The sequence below is a fragment of the Microtus ochrogaster genome, chromosome 7, assembly GCF_000317375.1.
Source record: "Microtus ochrogaster isolate Prairie Vole_2 chromosome 7, MicOch1.0, whole genome shotgun sequence".
In the NCBI taxonomy this organism is placed as follows: domain Eukaryota; kingdom Metazoa; phylum Chordata; class Mammalia; order Rodentia; family Cricetidae; genus Microtus; species Microtus ochrogaster.
In genome coordinates, this window is record NC_022014.1 from 30,002,338 (window position 1) to 30,022,736 (window position 20,399).

Genomic DNA, 20,399 nt, shown 5'->3' on the forward strand with positions numbered 1-20,399 from the left:
GGGCAGAGGACAGAGGGCACAGGGCAGAGGGCACAGGACAGAGGGCACAGGGCAGAGGACAGAGGGCACAGGGCAGAGGACAGAGGGCACAGGGCAGAGGGCACAGGGCAGCGGGCCAGTGGTCAGATGACAGACCAGGACGCCTGGAGCTGGGTCTAGGGAAGCTAGGCCTGCTCAGTGCTGACATTCAGGCTCCAAAGGGGGGCTCACTCAGGTTTTGGGCCTCAGACCCAGGCTGAAACCCCATCTGAACACCAGCAAAGAGGGAGGCTGGCAGCTGAGCAGCAGGCGAGGGAGAATGAGGAGCTGTGGGACACACAGATGATGGATACAAGATAAACATGGGTGGGGGGCAACCTCCCTGCGCTTACTCATTCTGGGGCTTTCTCAAATCAGCGGCACCACAGGAGTAGGCTAGTACTAGTTACCCATACTCTGTGTGAGGCGGAGGAAAAAAACGCTCTTTGTCATTTCAATCCAGCTCTAATGGCTACATTGCCACAATGAACTGAAAATACCCCATTGAGACGGGAGCTGGGTCAGCTTGTGGGTTCCTGGGGCTGTGCCATGAGCTTCCCGATCTGTCCTGCTTCCTTGTTCATTCAGGAGTACCCGGGACAGCCAGTGACCGGGGTGATCTTGCAGTGGGGATTCTGAGCAATCACTTGTCATGAACTGGGAAGTGACCAGCAAGGCACTGCAATGGAAGCATTGTACCATTGTGGGAAGGGAGTGCTCTCTGGGTGACACAAGAAACGGGTCTTCTCTAAGGGGAGATCGAGGCTTCTGCTGCACCTGCTTCTGCAGAAGATAAGGTTGGGGAAGGGGCAGGACAGCTTCCACCAGGACGAGAGGTTCTCACCACCCATGTGACCACAGCTACAGATCTGGGCCTGCTGAGTCCAGGGTAACAAGAGATTTCTTAAGTATAGTAACTGCCCTGAACTTTCTCAAGTGTGGTTTCAAATATGTGTACCGATTCTCGCATGATTGTCTTCAGAGTTAGAGCCTGAAGTCCTGTGTGTGGGCTGGACTGGGGACTTACTTCTGGAGAACAGGATGGAGGGATGAGGCTGTGATGCTGAGGGAGAATGTAAAGCTTTGTCACTCATACTGGTTTAATAAATCATACTGATGGGTCAGTAGCCAGACAGGAAGTGTGTGACAGGTGGTGTGACCAGACTAGGAGGATTCTGGGAGGAGGAAAGGCAGAGCCGCAGTCCTCATCCAGACACAGAGGAAGCAAGATGAGGATGCCTCACGAGGAAAAGGTAACAAGCCACATGGCTAAACATAGATAAGAATTATGGGCTAGCCGGGCGGTGGTGGCGCACGCCTTTAATCCCAGCACTTGGGAGGCAGAGGCAGGCGGATCTCTGTGAGTTCGAGACCAGCCTGGTCTACAAGAGCTAGTTCCAGGACAGGCTCCAAAACCACAGAGAAATCCTGTCTTGAAAAACCAAACAAACAAACAAAAAAAAAACAAAAAAAACAACAACAACGAAAAAAAGAATTATGGGCTAATTTAAGTTATAAGAGGTTGGTTAATAATAAGCCTGAGCTAATAGGACAAAGAGTTTGTAATTAGTATAAGTCTCTGTGTGTTATTTGGGATTGAAAGGCAGAGGGACTGGGTGGGATAGCAACTTCTGTCTACACTGTAAGGTGCAGCGCTTGCTGCTTTCTGGGGCCTTTTACTCTTGGGACAGTTGTCTCCACAGGACACTCAAACAGCCTTCAGCCAGGCTGACGACAGGTGGTGAGGCCCCCGCCCATGCTGGGCAGGTGAGAGGCGTTTGATCAGCTGCTCCAGCACAGCCCAGGCCACCAGATGATGCCCAGGCCACCGGCTCTCACTGCTCACAGAAGCAGGGCACTAGAAATGTGGCCTTAACTCACCAGGTTTGTGTAACTTACCCAACAATAAAGAACCAATCAAGTTGATATTAATGAAACAAAATCAGTAAAATAAAATTAAATATAAATTAAGACTACTTGTTCCCATGAATTCCAAATGACACTTAAAATATCCAAAATTTGTTTTCAAAGTAAACTTTTCAAATATATACACACATATATACACACTCGTATATGTGTGTACACTCACATAAATACATATATATGTACATACACATATAGTTCTTTATAAAATTTAAAAATCCTAAGATTCTTTATAAGTTTAAAAAATTAAGTATCACCCCTTTTCTTTCCCTCGTAAAGAACCCTTTAAGGGCTGGGGTGTCGCTCAGTGGTAGGTAGGGTAGGTAGGGGGCTTGATTTCAGCCTTCTGGGGGTTGGGGGTGGGGTGTGATTTAAGGAGGCCACGGGACCTCTCTGCTAGGCACTTCCCTCCCTCCCTCTCCCTACACCTGAGCGCCCTGCGGCTTCCCTGTGACAGCCTAGCCAAGCAGCAGTGCCACTGGAGAGAGAAGATCTAAACCCGAGACAGTCATGTCCTACAACAGCCAGAGCTTTCTCCAGCTAATGCTTCCCAGCGGGAACTACAGGGCTGACTGCCGTCAGCATCAGAGCACAAGGCGGGCTCTGAAGGCCACGCCCCCGCAACCCACCTGCTTCAGCAGCAGCCGCTTCTTTTCCTCATTCTGCTCATCTCTGGTCTGCAGGTCCCTCTCAAACTGGGCCTTCATGGCCTGCATGTTGACCTCCAGGCGCAGTTTGGCATCCTCAGTAGCCTGGAGCTCGTCCTCCAGTTCCTCCAGCTGGGTCCTCATTTCCTCCACCTGTTGCTCCAGGGCCCGCTTGGACTTTTCAAGCTCGTGGACCTACGGCACAGAAGCATTGGTGCGCACTGGTGCGCAGAGGCTGCTCTTCTCTTCAGAAACGGGATTTAAACTGCACTGTGTTCACACTGGAACGTCCCATGAGAGTGACAGGGCTCTGAGGCTAAAGCACAGGTCGGTGTACTGGGTGCCGGGGCGCCTGCCTGCTGTGTGAGGCTAAAGCGCAGGTCGGCATACTGGGTGCCGGGGCGCCTGCCTGCTGTGTGAAGTTAAAGCGCGGGTCAGCTGACTGGGTGCCAGGGCGCCTGCCTGCTGTGTGAAGTTAAAGCGCGGGTCAGCTGACTGGGGTGCCGGGTGAAGCGCCTGCCTGCTGTTGAGGCTATAAGAGCCTCAGAAGAGATCACTCACGCTGAAGGCTCATGGGCAACCCTGTGATGGAGGGGGTTTGTCAAAGCAAGGCCCGATTCTCCTCTCAACAGTGTCCTCCACAGACCTGAGTCTTTCTGGCACTGTACTGAGTGCTCCACCTCCTGACCCAGCTGCCCTGCCCAACCTCCTGAAGCTGACCTAAGTGCTCTCACACATTCCCTTTGGGGGCCATGGTCATGTTAGCTTTCAGAGGCGAGCAGAGAAGAATTAGGGAGTAGCACTTGGTAACCCAACAGCTGCAAAACCCACACGAGCGTGTGAGAATTGGTTATAGCAAAGACAATGACTACAGAACCACTACCGCATTTTCCCTCCACTTTTATAGGGTGTGTCTGCCCTGGCTGCCTCTTCCTGACCCAGCCTCTTCTGCTCTATGCAGAAGGCCCAGCAGGATGAGGGTGGTTTTCCATCACCCACTGCGTGGTCAGATGGCCCTGCTCTTTACAGTGGGCCTCCCACTTTTCAAAGCCAACAAAGCAGGCAAGACTACAAAGCGCACATCAAGATGGCTATGGAGCACGGGGCTCCCTTTCCAGATTAAGAATGGAAGCTGGGAGAAGAGCCAGGCTGGGACCTCACTCTGTGACGCTGCCACTCTGGTACTGAGGGAGGCAAGAACAAGCATGGGGACTCCTGGGGAAGGCACACATGGGAGAACACAGAACTTTCTAGACTGTAAACCTGACAGCTGTTGTCACCCTCCAGGAAGCACTCAGGCCTCACGGGGAAGGCCAGGTGAGAGCGGCATGAGCTTCAACTCCCACAAACCTCCGACCCGGGGGACCTTGCAGTGTTTGGGTTTGATAACCACTGGTGACGCAGATGTGAGATCCCCTTCTTGAGAGATGCCTCTGCCAGGATGGACTGGAGCAGGGCGAGGCAGGGCAAGGATAAACTTCTAAGGGCTGCGGCAAGAATTCCACATCTGGGGGCTGGAGAGATGGTCTCAGCTGTAAGGAACACTGTTCTTCCAGAGCCCCTGGGTTCAATTCCCAGCCCACACGGCAGCTCACAACACCTGTAATTCTAGTCCCAAGGGATCCAATGGCCTCTTCTGCCCTCAAGGGCATCAGAGACATATGTGTAGACACTATACTCATACGTAAAATAAATAGATTTAAAAAAAGAAGAAGAATTCCATGTGCCTTGACCCAGATGATGGAAAGAGATTGGCCCCTATCTGCCTACAGGACAAGGCTCAAGTCGGCTTTGCTATGGGCCTGTGCCCCAGGTCCTTCCTGCCGTGCAGCCACAGACAACTTACATTCTTGCCCACATCGTCTTTGGAGCTCATCAGGTCTTCCATATCTGCTCGGAGCTGCTTATTTTGCCTCTCGACTTCCTCCTTGGCCTCTAAGGCTTCTTCAAGGGCCCGTGCCAGGGAGAGTGCTTTAGTTTCTTTCTCTCTGGCCTCAGCTTCAGCCCGGTCCCGCTCTTCTGCATAGCGAGCAGAGATGCTCTTCTCCTCGGCCAACAGCTGTGCGAGAACAGACGGGCACAGTGAGAACGCCCCTCACTCATGGTGCAGGCTTGCTCACCCTAAGACCACCACAGGCTGACCATCCCCACACGGACTTGCAAAGCTTTCTCAACGCCAACAATGCCCTCATGTAATAGGCCACAGTCAAAGCACAGAGTGTACAGGCCAGAAGTATGGGTTTATGTGAAACATGAATGAATTTCAGGTTGACATCTGGGTGCTGTCCACAGCGTATCATATAGACACATGTTCCCAGGGGAGACACTCCCAAGCCTGACACAGTGCTCATGCCAAGAACTCTGCATGGGGGCTATTCTCTCTCATGCATGGTGCAGGATCCATGGGCCTCTCATACTTCCTTTTTATGTTTTATCAATGCTGTATCAGTATGTATTGCTTTTATATAGGAAAAGATTGTCTTAGACCAAAACCAGAGCTAAAGCTTCCTCAGGACGTGGGGTCTCAGGGGCCTGTGACACGGGTGCAGCCTTCACCTGATCGAACTTCTTCTGTTTCTTCTCCAAGTTGGAGACGATCTGGCGCTGGTGGTCCAGGTCCACCGTCAGGTCGTCGAGTTCCTGCTGCAGCCGGTTCTTAGTCTTCTCCAGCTTGTCGTACGCTAGCACCTTCTCCTCAAGCCTCTGGCTCAGTGCCTCCACATCCTTCAGCAACTTCTTTTTGGCTTCTTCCAGACTCTCAATTGTCCCCAGGTCATCGTCCACTTTCTTCTTGGTGTCAGCCAACTAGGTTTTGGGTAAGGAAAAAAGAGTCAGCATAAGAATTCATCTGAATTTGCATTTCAAGAATAAAACCCCTCATTTTCAGTATTATAACCCAGCACTGAGAAGTGGAGGCTGGAGAAGGAGCCCTTGGCTCAGCTGTAAGATGGCGGTTGAACAGAAACCTCACAGATTCTGTCTTTAAACGTTACAACGTTAGGAAGAAGAAGGACGTCAGCATTTGGCTGGGTCAAAGAAAAAACACATCAGCAAGCTTAGTTTAGCACAGCCTCATTAACTGCCCCAGATGCAGTGACAGAATCCCACACGGCCTGCCAGCCGCGGCTCCCTGCACACATCTAGGCCACCACTGCTCCTGGGACACGCACCTGGGACTGCAGGGCCAGCAGTTGCTTTTCCAGGTTCTTCCTTGCCTCCTCTTCCTCCTCCTGCTGCTCCTGAAGGCTGCTCTTCTCCTCCTCCAGCTGCCGGATCCGACTGCTTAGGTTCAGTTTCTGGCGAGTCTCCTCCTGAAGGAGCTCCTGTGTGTAAGAGTGAGCACAGGTTAGCCCATCATCAACCCTGGAGCTTCTGTGTATGTAAGAGTGAGTGCAGGTTAGCCCATCATCAACCCTGGAGTTCCTGTGTGTAAGAGTGAGCATAGGTTAGCCCATCATCAACCCTGGCTCAAGCCCCACCAGAAAAATGACAAAACTAAAATAAACCTCTCTTGACAATTATGTCATAAAAAGAAAGTTCCTCTGTGGACAAGAAATGCCTAGTGACACCAATGAACGGGCAAGACCATTTTGTAACCGTCTATAACACAAACCCCGCTCGGAGCCAGCTCTCGCCCAGGCCCAGGTGACACCACTGCCTTCCACACATGCCTGCTGTGGTCCTCTTTTGTACTCCCCCGCCCCAGCCCCAGCATTTGGCAGGCATTTCTCTTTCTGATCAGTCCCGGCCACCCCGCTATCATTTTTCCTTTCTATTTTGAGCTTGACTGCTTCCCCCAAATGTAAATAAATGCGAGCACACCTTTGCTGCTTTTAGACTTGAGCATTCTTAGGGGCATTATAGGGCTGTTGCCTCCTCTGGCCTCCCTGACGAGGCTGTGCCTTGCCACAGGGTCTGCACTGGGTGCTGAACTTGTCCCTAACAGCTTAATTCTTCTGCTCTCTACCTGAGACTTTTACCCCCATCCTGAGCCCCTGACCTGACCATGTTTGTCTCATCAGCTGCTCCACCTCAGAAATGCAATGAGCCACATTCTGGGCACACAGGGAACATTCTGACAGAACTTCAAAGCTTTATTTTATTCTCATCCTATCAATCGGCCAAAAGTTCTATGTTTCAAAATCCAGCACATATACCCACTCCGTCCCTTGCTCCCCCAGCATACCTGTGTGTCCTGTAGTTGAGACTCGAGACCAGCTGCATCCTTAGCAAATTTAATACCTTTCTTCTCGGCTTCTTCCAGAAGGGTCGAGACATTATCCAGCTCATTCTGCAAGGAGGTAAGGATGAAATTTGGTTCCACAGTGAGAATAAAAAATGTCCTAGAGAACACAGTGCATGCGTGTACACACGTGTGTGCTTCTGTATGTATGTGTGTGTGTGCGCTCATGTACGAGAACTTTAACTAGCACACCCAAGGAATGCTTACCACCTGGAGTCGTGCTAAAACCTGCTCCACAGCCACCTCACTGCGGCCTCCCTCTGAACGGTCAGGGGTGCTTCAATGCCATGCCCCTGTCTGTGTTTACTTTCACCACAAACAGACAAATAACGAAGCTACATCTGCTGGAAGTCACCGCTGCTGCTGTGTGAAGCGCCTCTTTGGGTCAGCAGGCGTGTTCTGTGTTAATCGACATTAGGCACATCGAATTTACATTCTTACAGAACTTGAAATTTTATTCAAGGGACTCAAAAGGAAATAAGCACACTAGTAATCAGCCAAAAATTCCTTCAGCTCTTAGAGCTAAGGCATATATTCAGAATGAAAATAGAGTTGTTGATGGTCAGACTTCAGGAATAATGTGGTGTTCCCCCCTTTCCTCCTCAATGAAAGATGTCTCCAAAAGGGGCAGGAGAGATGCCTCCCAGAAGATCTGGGTTCAGTTCCCAGCACCCACATGGTGGCTCCCAATGGTCTGTAACTCCAGTCCTAGGGGAGCCAGTGCCCTCTTCTGGCCTTGGTGGGCAGAAGGCACACAAGTGCTGTACAGACATACATGTGTGGACAAAACACTCATTAAAAACAAAAAACATCTTAAAAATATTTTCTAAGAAGAGAAAAAAGTCCCTGTGGTCTAAGATGTCTTATATTATTGTTTTGAGTGCCATGGATACAGGAGGAATTGGAGGGGCTCAGAAGAGTGTCCTCATTTGTCTCCTGCTGTACTGCCACAGAGGAGCACGGGAGGACAGACACACTGCCCAGCCAACAAGACAGCCTCCTTCAGAGCACTCTCCTTTCACTGCTCTTGGGGACACGGTGCTGAGGAAGAGCTCTGGGGCTAAGAAGGAACTTCTGCCTTCCACTGGAGCTATGAAAAGGGCCAGAGAGCAGGCCCTTAGCTTCCAAGACCTTCAGCTTTCTTGCCTAGCACGTGGAGCTGGTGTGAAGAGGAAACAGGGGAGGCACCTATGTCCACAGGAACCTAGTGTTGCCAGGAAACACTGATGTTGCTCACCTTGCCTCTGGGCCACGCAGAGTTCAGGTGCTTTTCCTAACATCCCTTCAGAGAGCTGTGTGAATCCACACACAGGCACACACAGTTATTTTGCACACAGCAGGCCAGAGGCTGTTCTCTTTCAAAGGCCTGCTTGTGACATCCCTGGCCAGGATGCAGAAACTTGGATTTCAGGTGGGGTCCTACAGTTCCCTAAAAGCTAAGCATGGTTCACTATGCTTAGACTATCTGAGCAACAATGTGTCCGTGTGGAGCACCTGCTGTCCCTGCAGGCAGAGTGCCTACACGACCCACTTCACCAATGACCTGCCTGCCACTTGTTGAGCATCTGATGGGATTTCTGTCACCACCCTGCTGGAGGAACTGAGTGCTGCAGTGGGCCTGGGCTGGAGGTTCCCCAGGCCACAGCTGGCGCCACAGGCTCCGTTAGGTCCAGCTTCCTTTCTTGTCCCGTGCTCCCTCACTGGAGCAAACCACTGAACCACTGGGAGACCCTGAGCCTCTGCGACATCATATTTTGTTCAGAGCAGCAGCAGCAGCATAAGCATTCTTCCAAGCATCTCTTCCAATCAAAGACTCAGCTGTACGCTGCTTTACTGGCTGCGCTGATGTCCCTTACTAGACCCTGACAGTAGCTCCAATCCGATGCCTTTACATGCACCTCTAGAGCAAACAGCTTTAAAGCTGAACCTGGGTGGACCTTTATTTCTCTAGGATAAATGAGAAAGACACCAATTTGGGGGGGTCCCAAGAGTATTTCGTTTTATGGCTTACAATACACAGTTATCTAACTGGGAAAAAGAAGCTGTACCAATTTATACTTTAAACATTTGGGTGTAAAGCTTTACTAGACTAGCAGAGAAGACAGACGTGCTGAAAAGCACTCGCCTATAGCCACAGCAGACAGCAGCATGAGGCAGGGCTAAACGACGCACATGTCTTCCTTAAAGCAAGGATGATTATCTCCATCAAACAGACACTCACTGCCATAGTTGCCATAGTTACCTGTGATGGCGCCTTCCAGGTACCTAACAGAACATGCTAGACTCCAGCTTACCTGTAGCTTGTTTGCTTTCTCGGCCAGCTCCACCCTGAGCCTGTCACCTTCTGACACCTTGGCGTGGAGCTCCTGGACCTGGGCGTCCAGCTTCTTCCTCTTGTGCTCGGACTCAGCCTTGACCTGCTGCAGCACCTTCACCTCACAAGCCAGCTCCTTGTTGTCTGTCTCCAGGCCCTGCTTGTTCTTCTCCAAGTTGGCTTTGAACTGGGGGGAGGAGGAAAATTCTTTAGCATCTGTCTTACAACGCCCCCTAACAATCACTGCTTCCGTGTCTGCAGACTCCTGCGAGGTACACAGTGAGCCGCAGTCACATGTGCAGGAAGAATGCACGCCAACACCCACTGTCCTGAGCAGCCAGGATTCTGGATGGGGAAACCTTGCGCGTTGTTGGGGCACTAACTATGGACTGCGAGGTGCCCACTGTACTGTCTTCTTGTCCATTTCTGGCAGAAGGAATAAACTCTGTGCACTGAGTAACAAGTTGTCAGTTAAGACATTTTTCCAAATGTTCTAACGAGCCTGAGTTTGGAGCAGGTTGGGTCTCTCTGAGCACAGCTGAGGTTAGAGATGACACTACCCAGGGCTTTGTGGCCACAGGACATGGCTTTAAGTTGCCTTCCCACTCACTAGCTGGGCACCCTAGTTTATGCTGCCGAGCCTCAATTTCCTTATTTTTTAAGCGACAATGACAGGTCACCCTACAGTGCTGAAGCCAAGACTCTCAGCAGAGACTGGCCCTCACTTCACCACCATCCCCCTGCACGGTGAAGGGCGGCCTGTAACTAAGCAGGAAAGAGAGAGGAACAGAGGCAAAGTGACAGGAAGTCAAGGAAGCCTGTGGGGGAGGATGAGGATGGCCGCCCATCCTGGACGAGACTGAGAGGCGGAGGGAGCACATGGGTGGGGTGAGAACAGCGCAGGCTGGAGACAGCAGGGGCTGGCACTGGAGCAGGGCTACTGGCCTCCGCAGTGTGCTACAAGGGCTGGGAGCTCGCTGGGATGGCTAGATGGAATGGCCGAATGGGTCTGTCGGGCAGATGTTGTCTGTGAAAGAGAGAGGTTCACTGGGACTCACCCTTTTAGCCTGTTCCAGTTGCTCAGAAAGCTCCTCCAGCGCCGTGGCATGCCTCTGTCTCATGTCCTGGATTTGAGCTTCGTGGTTCTTAGTTTCGTCTTCGAGCGCCTTTTTCAGCTCTGCTACTTCCTGCTCACGTTTCGTGCTAGGGATACATTACGTGAAGATCAGAAACGGCTAACCGGTTAAATTAAAACTACTTGCTGTTCATGCTTAGTGTAAATGTACACACGTCCTTTGACAGATACCAGACAGGCTGTTTTCAGTAAGAGGGCATGCTCACTACTGTGGCTTCAGAAATCCTTCTAGACAAGTGAACCTGCCGTCCTGCTGCTGACTTAGAACCATTATCCACTGTGATGGCCATAAGGGCTGTCAAGTCCTTTTGTGTGTCTGGCTTCACATGTACCCAACTCATAAGGGCTCATCAAGTCTCCACGTCAACTTGATGAAGCGGCTGCAGGGAACTAATGCCTGCCCTTCAGCTGCAGCTGATGAGGGGCAGGGCCAGCTCTCCTGCCTGCCAGGGTAGGGTAAGGGGGCATCTCTCCCTTGTCCACGCTGCTGCATGACAAGAGTAGTGAGGCCAGCGCTCCTACGCTCAGGCCCCAAGCGCTGGCTTACACGTTTAATGTTTAAATCTGTCAACCTGAGTATCATGTCTAAGTACATGGCTTAGAACCTGGAGTTGCAAGACAGCTCTGTGCCACATGGGAGGTCCCTGGACTACCCACCTCGCTGTGGACCCCACTCTTGCTAAGACCTACACTAGCTGTCTTGATTGCCGCGAGCCCTCAAGGGCACCTCTGAAGACTTGCTGTTTGCTTTTGGACACATAGCTCATGTCGACTGCCTCCCATTGACGCGCTCCCTCCGTGTTCTCACCAGAGAGGGCAGAGGTCATTGCCATGAAACGTCGTCTAAACACAAGAGTCATCAAAGCTCAGTTCAGTCATCAGTGTCATTGGCTCAGAGACTTGGCCTGCTCTCTGCCAGTGCAGAGATCACTTCGACATACCCAGTGGCCAGCGTCCTGCAATCAGACTTCCAGAAAACCTGGCTACCAGTTCATCACCTTTTCAGTTTGATCCTGGTGTGAACTCTTTAGCTCTCATCTCTCCCCAGATTCAACAACCCCACTCCCTGTACGCCACCACTGAGCACATGCTGGTCTTGGTAAATGTGCACACATCATTTCAGGGTAGCTCTACTTCAAACTTGTGGCACCCCTCCTGTCTCAGTCACCCAGGTACTGTGAACCATACGCAGTATAGTTTTATCTTTTCTTTCTTATTTTAAAGATTTATTTAGTTATTATGTATACAGTGTTCTGCCTGCACGTACACCTGCAGGCCAGAAGAGGGCACCAGATCCCATAGATGGTTGTGAGCTGCCATGTGGTTTGCTGGGAACTGAACTCAGGACCTCTGGAAGAGCAGGCAGTGCTCTTAACCTCTGAGCCATCTCTCCAGACCTTAGTTTTATCTTTTCAAGAGATGAATGGGAGAACTGATCATCTAAGGGGCCAGAAGCTTGACTTGGGGGTTAAGAGTGTACAAGGCTCTTGCAGATGTCCTAAGTCCGGTTCCCAGTGCCTCCACCATGTGGCTCACAACTGCCTGTAAGTTCAGTTCTAGGGGATCTGAGTTTTTGGCTGTTCAAGCATTTGTACATCTCCACACATGGGCATATACCTCAACCACCATTAAAAGATAAAAATAAAAAAAGCCTTTGGAGAGTGGATACGTCTATAATTTTAGTTAGACTTTTATAAAGCAGAACCTTGGAAAAACAGGCCAGAACTTAAAATGCTAATGCATGTTCACAGCCCAAATCTTGGGCGATGCGCTGGGCTGGCCACTGGTGTCTTTACCAACTGCTCCTGAAACCCTGCTCTGACCTCGGTCTCACAGTTCTCCTCAGCCAACCTGCTGTCTGTCATTCTCCCCAGGGCCTGGCTCCTGGTCAGTGAGTAGATCTAGATGTCACACCCTGACCCTCCTGGGAAGGGGAGAACACAGCTTCCTTCTGGGTGCTCCTCCTGACTCCTGTATTCAAAAACACTTCCTCCTAGCCAGGTGGTGGTGGCAGCATTCTGGAGTTAGAGATAGGCAGATCTCTGTGAGTTTGAGGCTAGCCTGGTTTATAGAGCAAGTTCCAGGACAGAGAAACCCTATCTCAAAAAAACAAAACCAACACACACAATCTTCCGCCTCCCTCCCAAAAAAAAGCCCTACTCAAATGACCCCTCCATCTTCACTTTATCCAACACTGCAGCCTCCCACCAGGGCAATGGTAGCTCTTCCATCACCCACATCCCGGGCCACTGGCAGGTGTGTGTGTGCGTGTACACTTGCATAACAAGCTGAACCACTAGCCTAGTAGGTGTGAGTTCCCTTCTGCCTGGATTCAAGGTACCTGGAAGGAGCAAGCAAGAGCCAAGACAGCAACATGGAACGTGTCCCAATGGCCTCATAGATGACATCTATGTGCCAGTGGCCCTGCTTAATCTGAGCTGTGACTTGCTATGGGCTGACAGCTATGAGTTCCTACCTGTGAACCTTCTCATACTGTGTCTACCTATGCATGTGGGTACAGCCCCTGCCTGGCTCCTTGGGGAGAAGACACTGCCTAGACCACACCCATGCTTGAGGGCTGCACTTGCTCAGCAAGCACCCTCCTCTGAGCTGCCTCTCTAGGCTTTTCACCTATCTGTACCCACTCCTCACCTGCTCGACTTCCACTGTAGTGGCAACTGTAGTGCCTGCAAGGGCCAGGCCACTCCATCCATCTTTCCCTCTGGATCCATCCTTGTCCTCTATAAATCTCTTTGCGACCCTTCTGAGTATGGGTGCCCCGCCCTTCTGACCACATCTCTCAACCTGCGGTGTGGTCACAACCACAGCTACATCATCACCAGACTCCCCGTCATCCTTCCGAGGGGAAGCAGGCTATTGGAACGACATCCTGAAGGAAAACCCAGCACGGCAGGCCCTCACACTCACCGTAGCTCCTGCTGAGCTGCGGTGGTGTCCAGAGTGTCCTCTAGCTCTGTCTTCAGGGCTTCCAGCTCCTCACTCAAGTCCCGCTTTTGCTTCTCAGCCTTGTTGCGTGACGCCTTCTCAGACTCAAAGTCTTCCTGGAGCTCAGCGATCTGGGCCTGCAGCTCCCGGACAACTTTAAGTGCGTTGTTCTTATGCAGCGTCTCATCGTCGCCTCTGTCAAAGATCCAGGCACAAAGCACTAGGTGGTGCTGGCTGGGCCGCATCTTCTCTCTGACCACACCTCCCCTCCCCCGTCCCCCTGGGGGGCCTGCTGGGTGCAATGGTTCCCAGGTATTTCCAAACTAACAGTGGGCTCAAAGTGAGAGGTGTGTTCCTCTACTTTAAGACGTCCTCTGAGGTGAAATGTTTCGGTCAGAACACGGCTGGAGCAGGGCTGTCCCAGCCGGAGCAAACCTACGGTCAAGGCCTGCAACCTTCACGCCTTCAGTTTCCCCTTTCTTTGGCACATCTTCGCACTCACTCAGGGTTTCAGTGTTGGCAGGGATTTCTGATGGGGAACAGTACTTAATTCTAGAGTCTCCCAAGTGAGAAGGCCAGCTTCCAGACGGAAACTATCTGGCTGGACTCACAGTGAGAAGGCTAGCAACATTTTTAATAAGATGTTCTTCTTTTTTTTTTTTTTTTTTTCAAATTTGAGACATGGTCTCATTGAACCCAGGATGACTGTTACCTTTTGATCCCCCTGCCTCTACCTCCAGGCATGCACTTTTAGAATTAGCCTTCTGCAGTGCTGGGGTCAGGCTGGGGCTCTGGGGCACAGTAGACAAGTACTTTACCAGCCGAGTTACATCTCCAGCCCCATTACAAGTTATTCTGAGTTAAAACATGCTATAAATTAAATTAAGCTCCAAGACCATGTAGTCAACTAGTTAACTCTTTAAAAATGAGATATTGGATATAAATAAACATTTGAAATGTTTTCAATATTCCGAATGGCTTTGGACTAAATATCAGATCATGGACTAAGAGAGGAAATATTTCTGAAATGTTATTTCCTCCAATGTTCCAAAACACACAGAGACTAATTTGTAACTCACAGAAAAAACCATCTGGTGTGGTAAAGGAGCTGGCTCTCTGTGTGACCCTCCCAGGAATCTGAGATGTGACAATCATCTGGAAGTCTAAATATTGACAGTGGTTTAAGAGACCTTACTGCTGTGATATAAACTGTGTACCGCTGGGTTTTTCATGAACATGTGTCATAACTGACTTTAAAGAAACCGCATCCTGTTCCCTGGGGCTCTCTGATGCTCCCAGACATGGCCTGAGATGCAGGAATGTGGGCCTGCCCATCCAGCTGTCCCCCAGAGTGTGCTGGCACTGCAGACCTGGCCAGCGCGCCCTGAAGCTCCTCCTCCTTCTTGGTCAGCTGGATTTTGAGCTCATCGACCTGAGCCTGGAGCTCAGCGATCTGGTCCTGCAGGTCAGTTGTTTCACCGTCCAGTTTCCGCTTGGCCTTTTCCAGTTCCTGTCGAGTTTTCTCCTCCTTCTTCAAGCGTTCTGCAAGGCAAGACAGAGCAGCCCTTCACCACACTGCAGAGCACACACAGGGAGTGGATGTGGTCACTGCCTTGATAACCCAAGTCAAGTGCTTGGTCATCTGAGACCTCCCACGATTGGCTGGGGAGAGATCAATGAGTGTGTGGATAGAAGTTTAAAGAGAAATTGGATCATGTCTAACCATGCCTCCCTTTGGGGAAGGAAGTTCACACAGTTAAGAGCAGAGGAGATCTGGAGAGTGAGCTGACAGGGAGGCCATACCAGTCAGTGCCTAGCCCTATCCTCTATCCCTAAGAAACACTGGTGAGATAGGAGTGATCAGAGGCCACGCATCTCCCCAGCCTCTCTGCTACAGTCCCTTAATAAAGGCTGGGGACCAATTCTGCTTCCATGGATTGCTCCTGCAGTGTGACCTGTGAGTCCTGCAGGAGCTCTCTGCCACGAGCATGCCACAGGGTGACTGATGGAGACATTTGCCTCATGGGCACCTCTAAGGGGAGCAAAGAATACAAAATAAGTTTATTCTGACATTCTATCTTCTATCTATACCAACCAACCCGAACCACCGCCACCACCAAAGCCAAACCAAACCAAAAACAAAACAACTGCTGTGTGACAATGGTCTGTACCCTGTCACTCGTATTTAATAAAATGCTGATTGGTCAGTAGCTAGGCAGGAAGTAGAGGCGGGGTGATAATGAGAACAGGAGAATTCTGGGAAGAGGAAAACTCAGTTTGCAGTTGACACAGAGGAAGCCAGACACAGAGTAAGCAAGACTGAATACCTCGCTGATATAGGGTACCAAGCCACGTGGCTAACACAGACAAGAATAATGGGCTAATTTAAGATGTAAGAATTAGTTAATAAGAAAAGCCTGAGCTACTAGGTCAACTAGTTTATAATTAATGTAAGTCTCTCTATGTTTCTTTGTGACTGAATGGCTGTGGGATTGGGCATGACAGAAACCTTGGTCAATAAACAACACAAAAACAAAAACCTTCCCCAACCCCAAAGTTTTCTTTTAAAAAAAATAACCCTATTTTTTCCCCTGTTGTAAAAGTATGCATTAAGAAAGTGAGTTGGAGGCTGGGCGGTAGTGGACACCTTTAATCACAGCACTCGGGAAACAGAGGCAGGCGAATCTCTGAGTTCAAGGCTAGCCTGGTCTACAGAGTGAGTTCCAGGACACCTAGGCTGTTACACAGAGAAACCCTGTCTCCATAAAGAAGAGCAAGCAAACTAGAGGGTTCACCACTGAGGGCCTGAGCAGAAGCACACACTGCTGCTGGACCAAGGACAGGACTTATATGCCCTCCTCTGCGTCTGCAGCCATCTTGATCCTGACATCACTTCCTCCAGAGCTGCTGACAGTTACTCTCTGTGAGGTATCACCTGGGCATTTCCAAGCAGTGCTTATTAGACAAATGCCCAGAACATCAGTGGCCTACAGAATGAATTTCCATCCTGAGCAAGTCATCAAAGTCAAGTTTAAATAAAGGAAACCCATCCTGATTCTCTTCCATCTGACCCTACGCGACATTCCCTGTAAGATCTACGTTAACAATGAAGTTCTCAACACAAGCAGTCACCTTGCCCGCTTCCAACGACTTCTGACCCAAGCACAACCCCAGGACTCCCGAGTCCCTGTCCTGAGCGTTTCTGCCTGCACCAACCTTCTAAGTCCGAGATCATCACTTCTTGCTTGTTTCTGACTTTAGCCAAGTTTTTTGCCTTTTCTTCCTCCTCAGCCAGCTGAGAGGAACACTCAGCAATGCGATCTTCCATGAGTTTCTTTTCCTAAGTAAAAAAACAATCTATTTCAGAAAAGACATGCAAAATTACACCCTGAGTTTGGGATTACTGATGTGAGAAAAAGTGGGTAACTGGGCCCTGCTGCTCCAGGGGCTGTATCCTCACAGGGCAACTGCCCGGTGCCTGCCTTGTGCTCAGAGCCTGAATACCAGGTGAACTACAAGTGGCATAGACAGGACAGATTGGAAAAGGCTGTAAGGACTTTTGGCTAACGGTGTCTGTCTTCAGAGCTTCAGACAGGAAGCCTTACAGAGGAAGTAAATGCACTACAATTCTCCAGGATTTTCTCGCCCTCTCCGTGTCTGCCTGAAGCCACATTCGGGGAGTGTGCCAAGCTCTCCCCTGGATTTCAGCAGTAGCACTCACAGAAATGCTCTTACTTTGATGAATTTGGAATTCTGGTCTTCAAGAAGCAGAACCTCCTCTTCCATCTTCTTGATTTTAGCCTCTGCCGTCACCTTCTCTAGCTGCAGCTTCTGCCGGGCCCCCTCCTCCTCATCCAGTTGTTCTTCTAGGTCCTGGTGAAGAAAAGCCTATATCAATCTCCCCAGTTCCTCTGTCAGGTTTAGCCACACGGCAGGAGCTCACAGGAGAGACAACACGCTCGTGTTCTATGTTCAGTGGGATTTGGAAGTATGAGGCAGATATTAGCGCCCTCGCAAGCAAAAGTACAAACTGGGTCAATCCTTAAGAAGCCCACATGGCAGGCTCTGCAAGATGCTTTCAAATATAACCGTAGGAAACTGTCACGGTGATTTGGATTTGAAAAAAAAATCTATGAGCTGTGGGGAGCAGCAATGGCTGTAACTCCAGCACTCAGGAGGCTGAGGCAAGGGAGTTGCAGGTCAGCAACACCAAGCCAAACACGTGCAGTGCTGCTTCTAATACCAGGAAAATTATGGAAAAAGCTTTAGCAATTAAGCTTTGGTACCTGTGAGATGGCATAACGTACAGTAATTAAAATTCACACTGTACAATTACAGTAACGTGGGAACTATAAATGGCTAACAGCACGGCAAACACTGCCGGACTGAGTGAATCCTAAGCGCATACCCATCTTTTCTCTAACATGCTTATCTTTCCTCACATCCTACATTACTGGATGTGATAATAAACATGTGTTAGTGGACATGGTTGTACATGTCAACCCAAGAATAACTTTGCTTAAAGGTTTTAACTTATGGTCAAGTTCAGAATAAATGCTGTGAGGTGTAGTGATGGCTTCTCTTGGAAAAGGTCCAAGTATATTTCCAGGGGCAGAGGGCAGCACTACAGGCCTCCGTGCCACCGAAGTGTTCCAGGAGTCAACTCAGGACCCAGCGTCATGGGGACCCCCACCTTCCTCTTTTGGCTTATTCTAAAGCAAATCCCAAGCATGCTACTGCATCTGCAAAGCCTTCAGGCTGCAGATCTGAAGAAAATAATGGAGGCTCTTTAATAAATCCAGTTGCTAGTATCAAAATCTATTATGAATCTCACAGACTGTGACTAATAGGCCTGGAAACCCTCCCCTCATCTCTAGGTTGCTCTACCTTCTCTCCTCTCGGCCATCAGCCCCTGGCTCCCTACTGCCTGGGTTTTATTAACTGTATTCCTGGACCACACACGCACAAGGTGGCAAATGCTCCTGCAAGAGTCTGCTGCTGGCTTGTGAAGCAGTGGTGGCAGCAGGAAAAAGGGAGATGTGTGTGTGCTAGGGCACAGACAGAATGCCCACTGTCTGCCATCTGTCTGGGTATTCACCATGTGTGAAGCTGTGCTCTGTGACTACAGCTTCTACTTCATGGCACCAGGGCAGGGCTAACTGTTCTCCACCAGCGCTGCACATCTCTTAGGAGACGCCCATGTAAGCACTGGACTGACAACAGGAAGAACCACCATGCTCTAAGGAGTGCTCCAGACCCTGGGAGCTTTCTGACTTTTGAGTCTCCATATTGTAAGATGCCAAATCAGAATCATAGAATTCCTACTTAAAATAAACCCATGTTTGAAAAAAAAAAAAAAAACAAAAACAAAAAAAACAAAAAAAACAAAAAAAAAAACTTGTTAACTGGGGTTCAGACAAACAGCTGGAACACATGGCCTATTCTCAGTAGACACAGGAGTCCACATGCTCAGCAGACCCCAAAGACAGTGCTCGGCTGTACAGGCACCTGAATGTGTGCTTGCATCTTTTTCTTTTCATTCTGGAGGATCTGGTTTCTCTCCTCCTCCTCCTCCACCCTGGACTCCAGGTCATGGAGAATCTCCTCCAGCTCCTGCTTTTTGGCAGCGAGTCTTGCTCTCATCTCTTCTGCTTCAGCAAAGAGCTCGGTCTCAGCCTGAAGCTGTTCTGCAAGGATGTTCTTCTCTTCCAGCAGCTGAAAACACAACACAGGGTCAATGCTATGGCTCGCCTATGGTGGACACACCACAGACTCACCACGGTCTAGTGCCATGGCTCATCCAGGGTGGACAAACCACACAGACTGACCAGAGTCCAGCGCCATAGCTCGTCCAGGGTGCATACACCAACCAGACTCACCACCATTCCAGCAGTCAATGTCCACTGCCTCAGACACAGCAAGTTAAAAATAGGGGACACAGAGAGACCCTGCCTCAAAACAAACAACATTGGTGTAGGAGGTCCTTCTGTCTATGTGTTGCTTTCATTGGTTTAATAAAGAAACTGCCTTGGCCTTTTGATAGGGCAGAACTTAGGTAGGTGGAGTAGACAGAACTGAATGCTGGGAAGAAGGGCAGTGTGGCAGACATGAATCTCCTGCCTGAGACAGACATAGGTTAGAATCTTGCTGGTAAGCCACAATCATGTGGTGATATACAGATTTAATAGAAATGGGTTAATCAAGATGTGAGAGTTAGCTAATAAGAGACTAGAGCTAATGGGCCAGGCAGTAATTTAATTAATACAATTTCTGTGTGGTTATTTCGGGTGTAAGATAGCCATCTGGCCAGGACGAAAAGCAGGCCCTCTCTCCTTGTAACACAACATATGGCAGAACTTTCAAGTACGCCTTGTGTGTGTATGTATAAAATAAACTACATGAAAAGATTTTTTGGTTGTTTCTGTTGCCCTAAGTTATCTTGAATAATCAATACTAAGCTCTTACCACTTTAAGAACTATAGCTTGTCCATTTAGTTAGGAAGGAACAGATAAACAGAGAGGGGACTATTAAAGTATTATAAAGGCTCCAGGTGCAGTGGCTCATGCCTGTAATCCCAGCACTTGGAGTGCTGAAGTAAGAGGTTGCCATGATTATGAGGCCAGCCTGGGCTACAATGTGAGACTCTACTGAAAACAAAACAAATCAAAACAAAATACTAAAAACAATAAAATTCTTGGGAACTACCAATGCCTGCCACACATCAGGTGACTATTCTTGGCTTTCCACACTGATACTACTGTCAGTCATAAATGCTCCTCAGCCTTTGCACGTGCCCGCAGAGGGGCACTGCCTCAGGTCCCAGGCACTGAAGCAGTACAAGTGGGGTCCTGGCTCAGCTGTGCTGCCCTCCGCTTTTTCCTTCCCTCACAGGCAGACACGAGGAGGCACATGGGGAGCCCCATCTCACACAGGGTTAGACACAAGCTTCACAGCCAGCACAATCCACTGTGTGTTCAAAGAATGAGAAAGGCAAGGTGCAGTGAATTTTAACCTATATAAATCTGAACCACAAGAGCCAGTGGAGCTCTTGTGAAAACACGTACACTTTGAAAATGAGTGAAAGCCGGGCGGTGGTGGCGCACGCCTTTAATCCCAGCACTCGGGAGGCAGAGGCAGGCGGATCTCTGTGAGTTCGAGACCAGCCTGGTCTA

The 20,399-nt window shown here is 49.8% G+C and overlaps 1 protein-coding gene across 6 annotated transcripts in view; it reads right to left on the reverse strand.

The window, feature by feature from the left end:
* The window catches only part of Myh10 (myosin heavy chain 10), a 131,164-nt gene that overhangs the window by 11,832 nt on the left and 98,933 nt on the right, over nucleotides 1-20,399 (reverse strand). For all 6 annotated transcript variants that reach the window (XM_026780414.1, XM_013347182.2, XM_005349821.3 and 3 more), the window contains 12 exons: nucleotides 18,735-18,941; nucleotides 16,962-17,099; nucleotides 16,443-16,566; nucleotides 14,597-14,768; nucleotides 13,209-13,421; nucleotides 10,204-10,348; nucleotides 9,126-9,332; nucleotides 6,775-6,879; nucleotides 5,759-5,911; nucleotides 5,145-5,393; nucleotides 4,435-4,647; nucleotides 2,571-2,783 (listed from right to left, as the gene is read on the reverse strand). In XM_026780414.1, coding sequence (XP_026636215.1) covers nucleotides 2,571-2,783; nucleotides 4,435-4,647; nucleotides 5,145-5,393; nucleotides 5,759-5,911; nucleotides 6,775-6,879; nucleotides 9,126-9,332; nucleotides 10,204-10,348; nucleotides 13,209-13,421; nucleotides 14,597-14,768; nucleotides 16,443-16,566; nucleotides 16,962-17,099; nucleotides 18,735-18,941 — 2,139 coding nt within the window. The remainder of the gene's footprint in view (nucleotides 1-2,570; nucleotides 2,784-4,434; nucleotides 4,648-5,144; nucleotides 5,394-5,758; nucleotides 5,912-6,774; nucleotides 6,880-9,125; nucleotides 9,333-10,203; nucleotides 10,349-13,208; nucleotides 13,422-14,596; nucleotides 14,769-16,442; nucleotides 16,567-16,961; nucleotides 17,100-18,734; nucleotides 18,942-20,399) is intronic.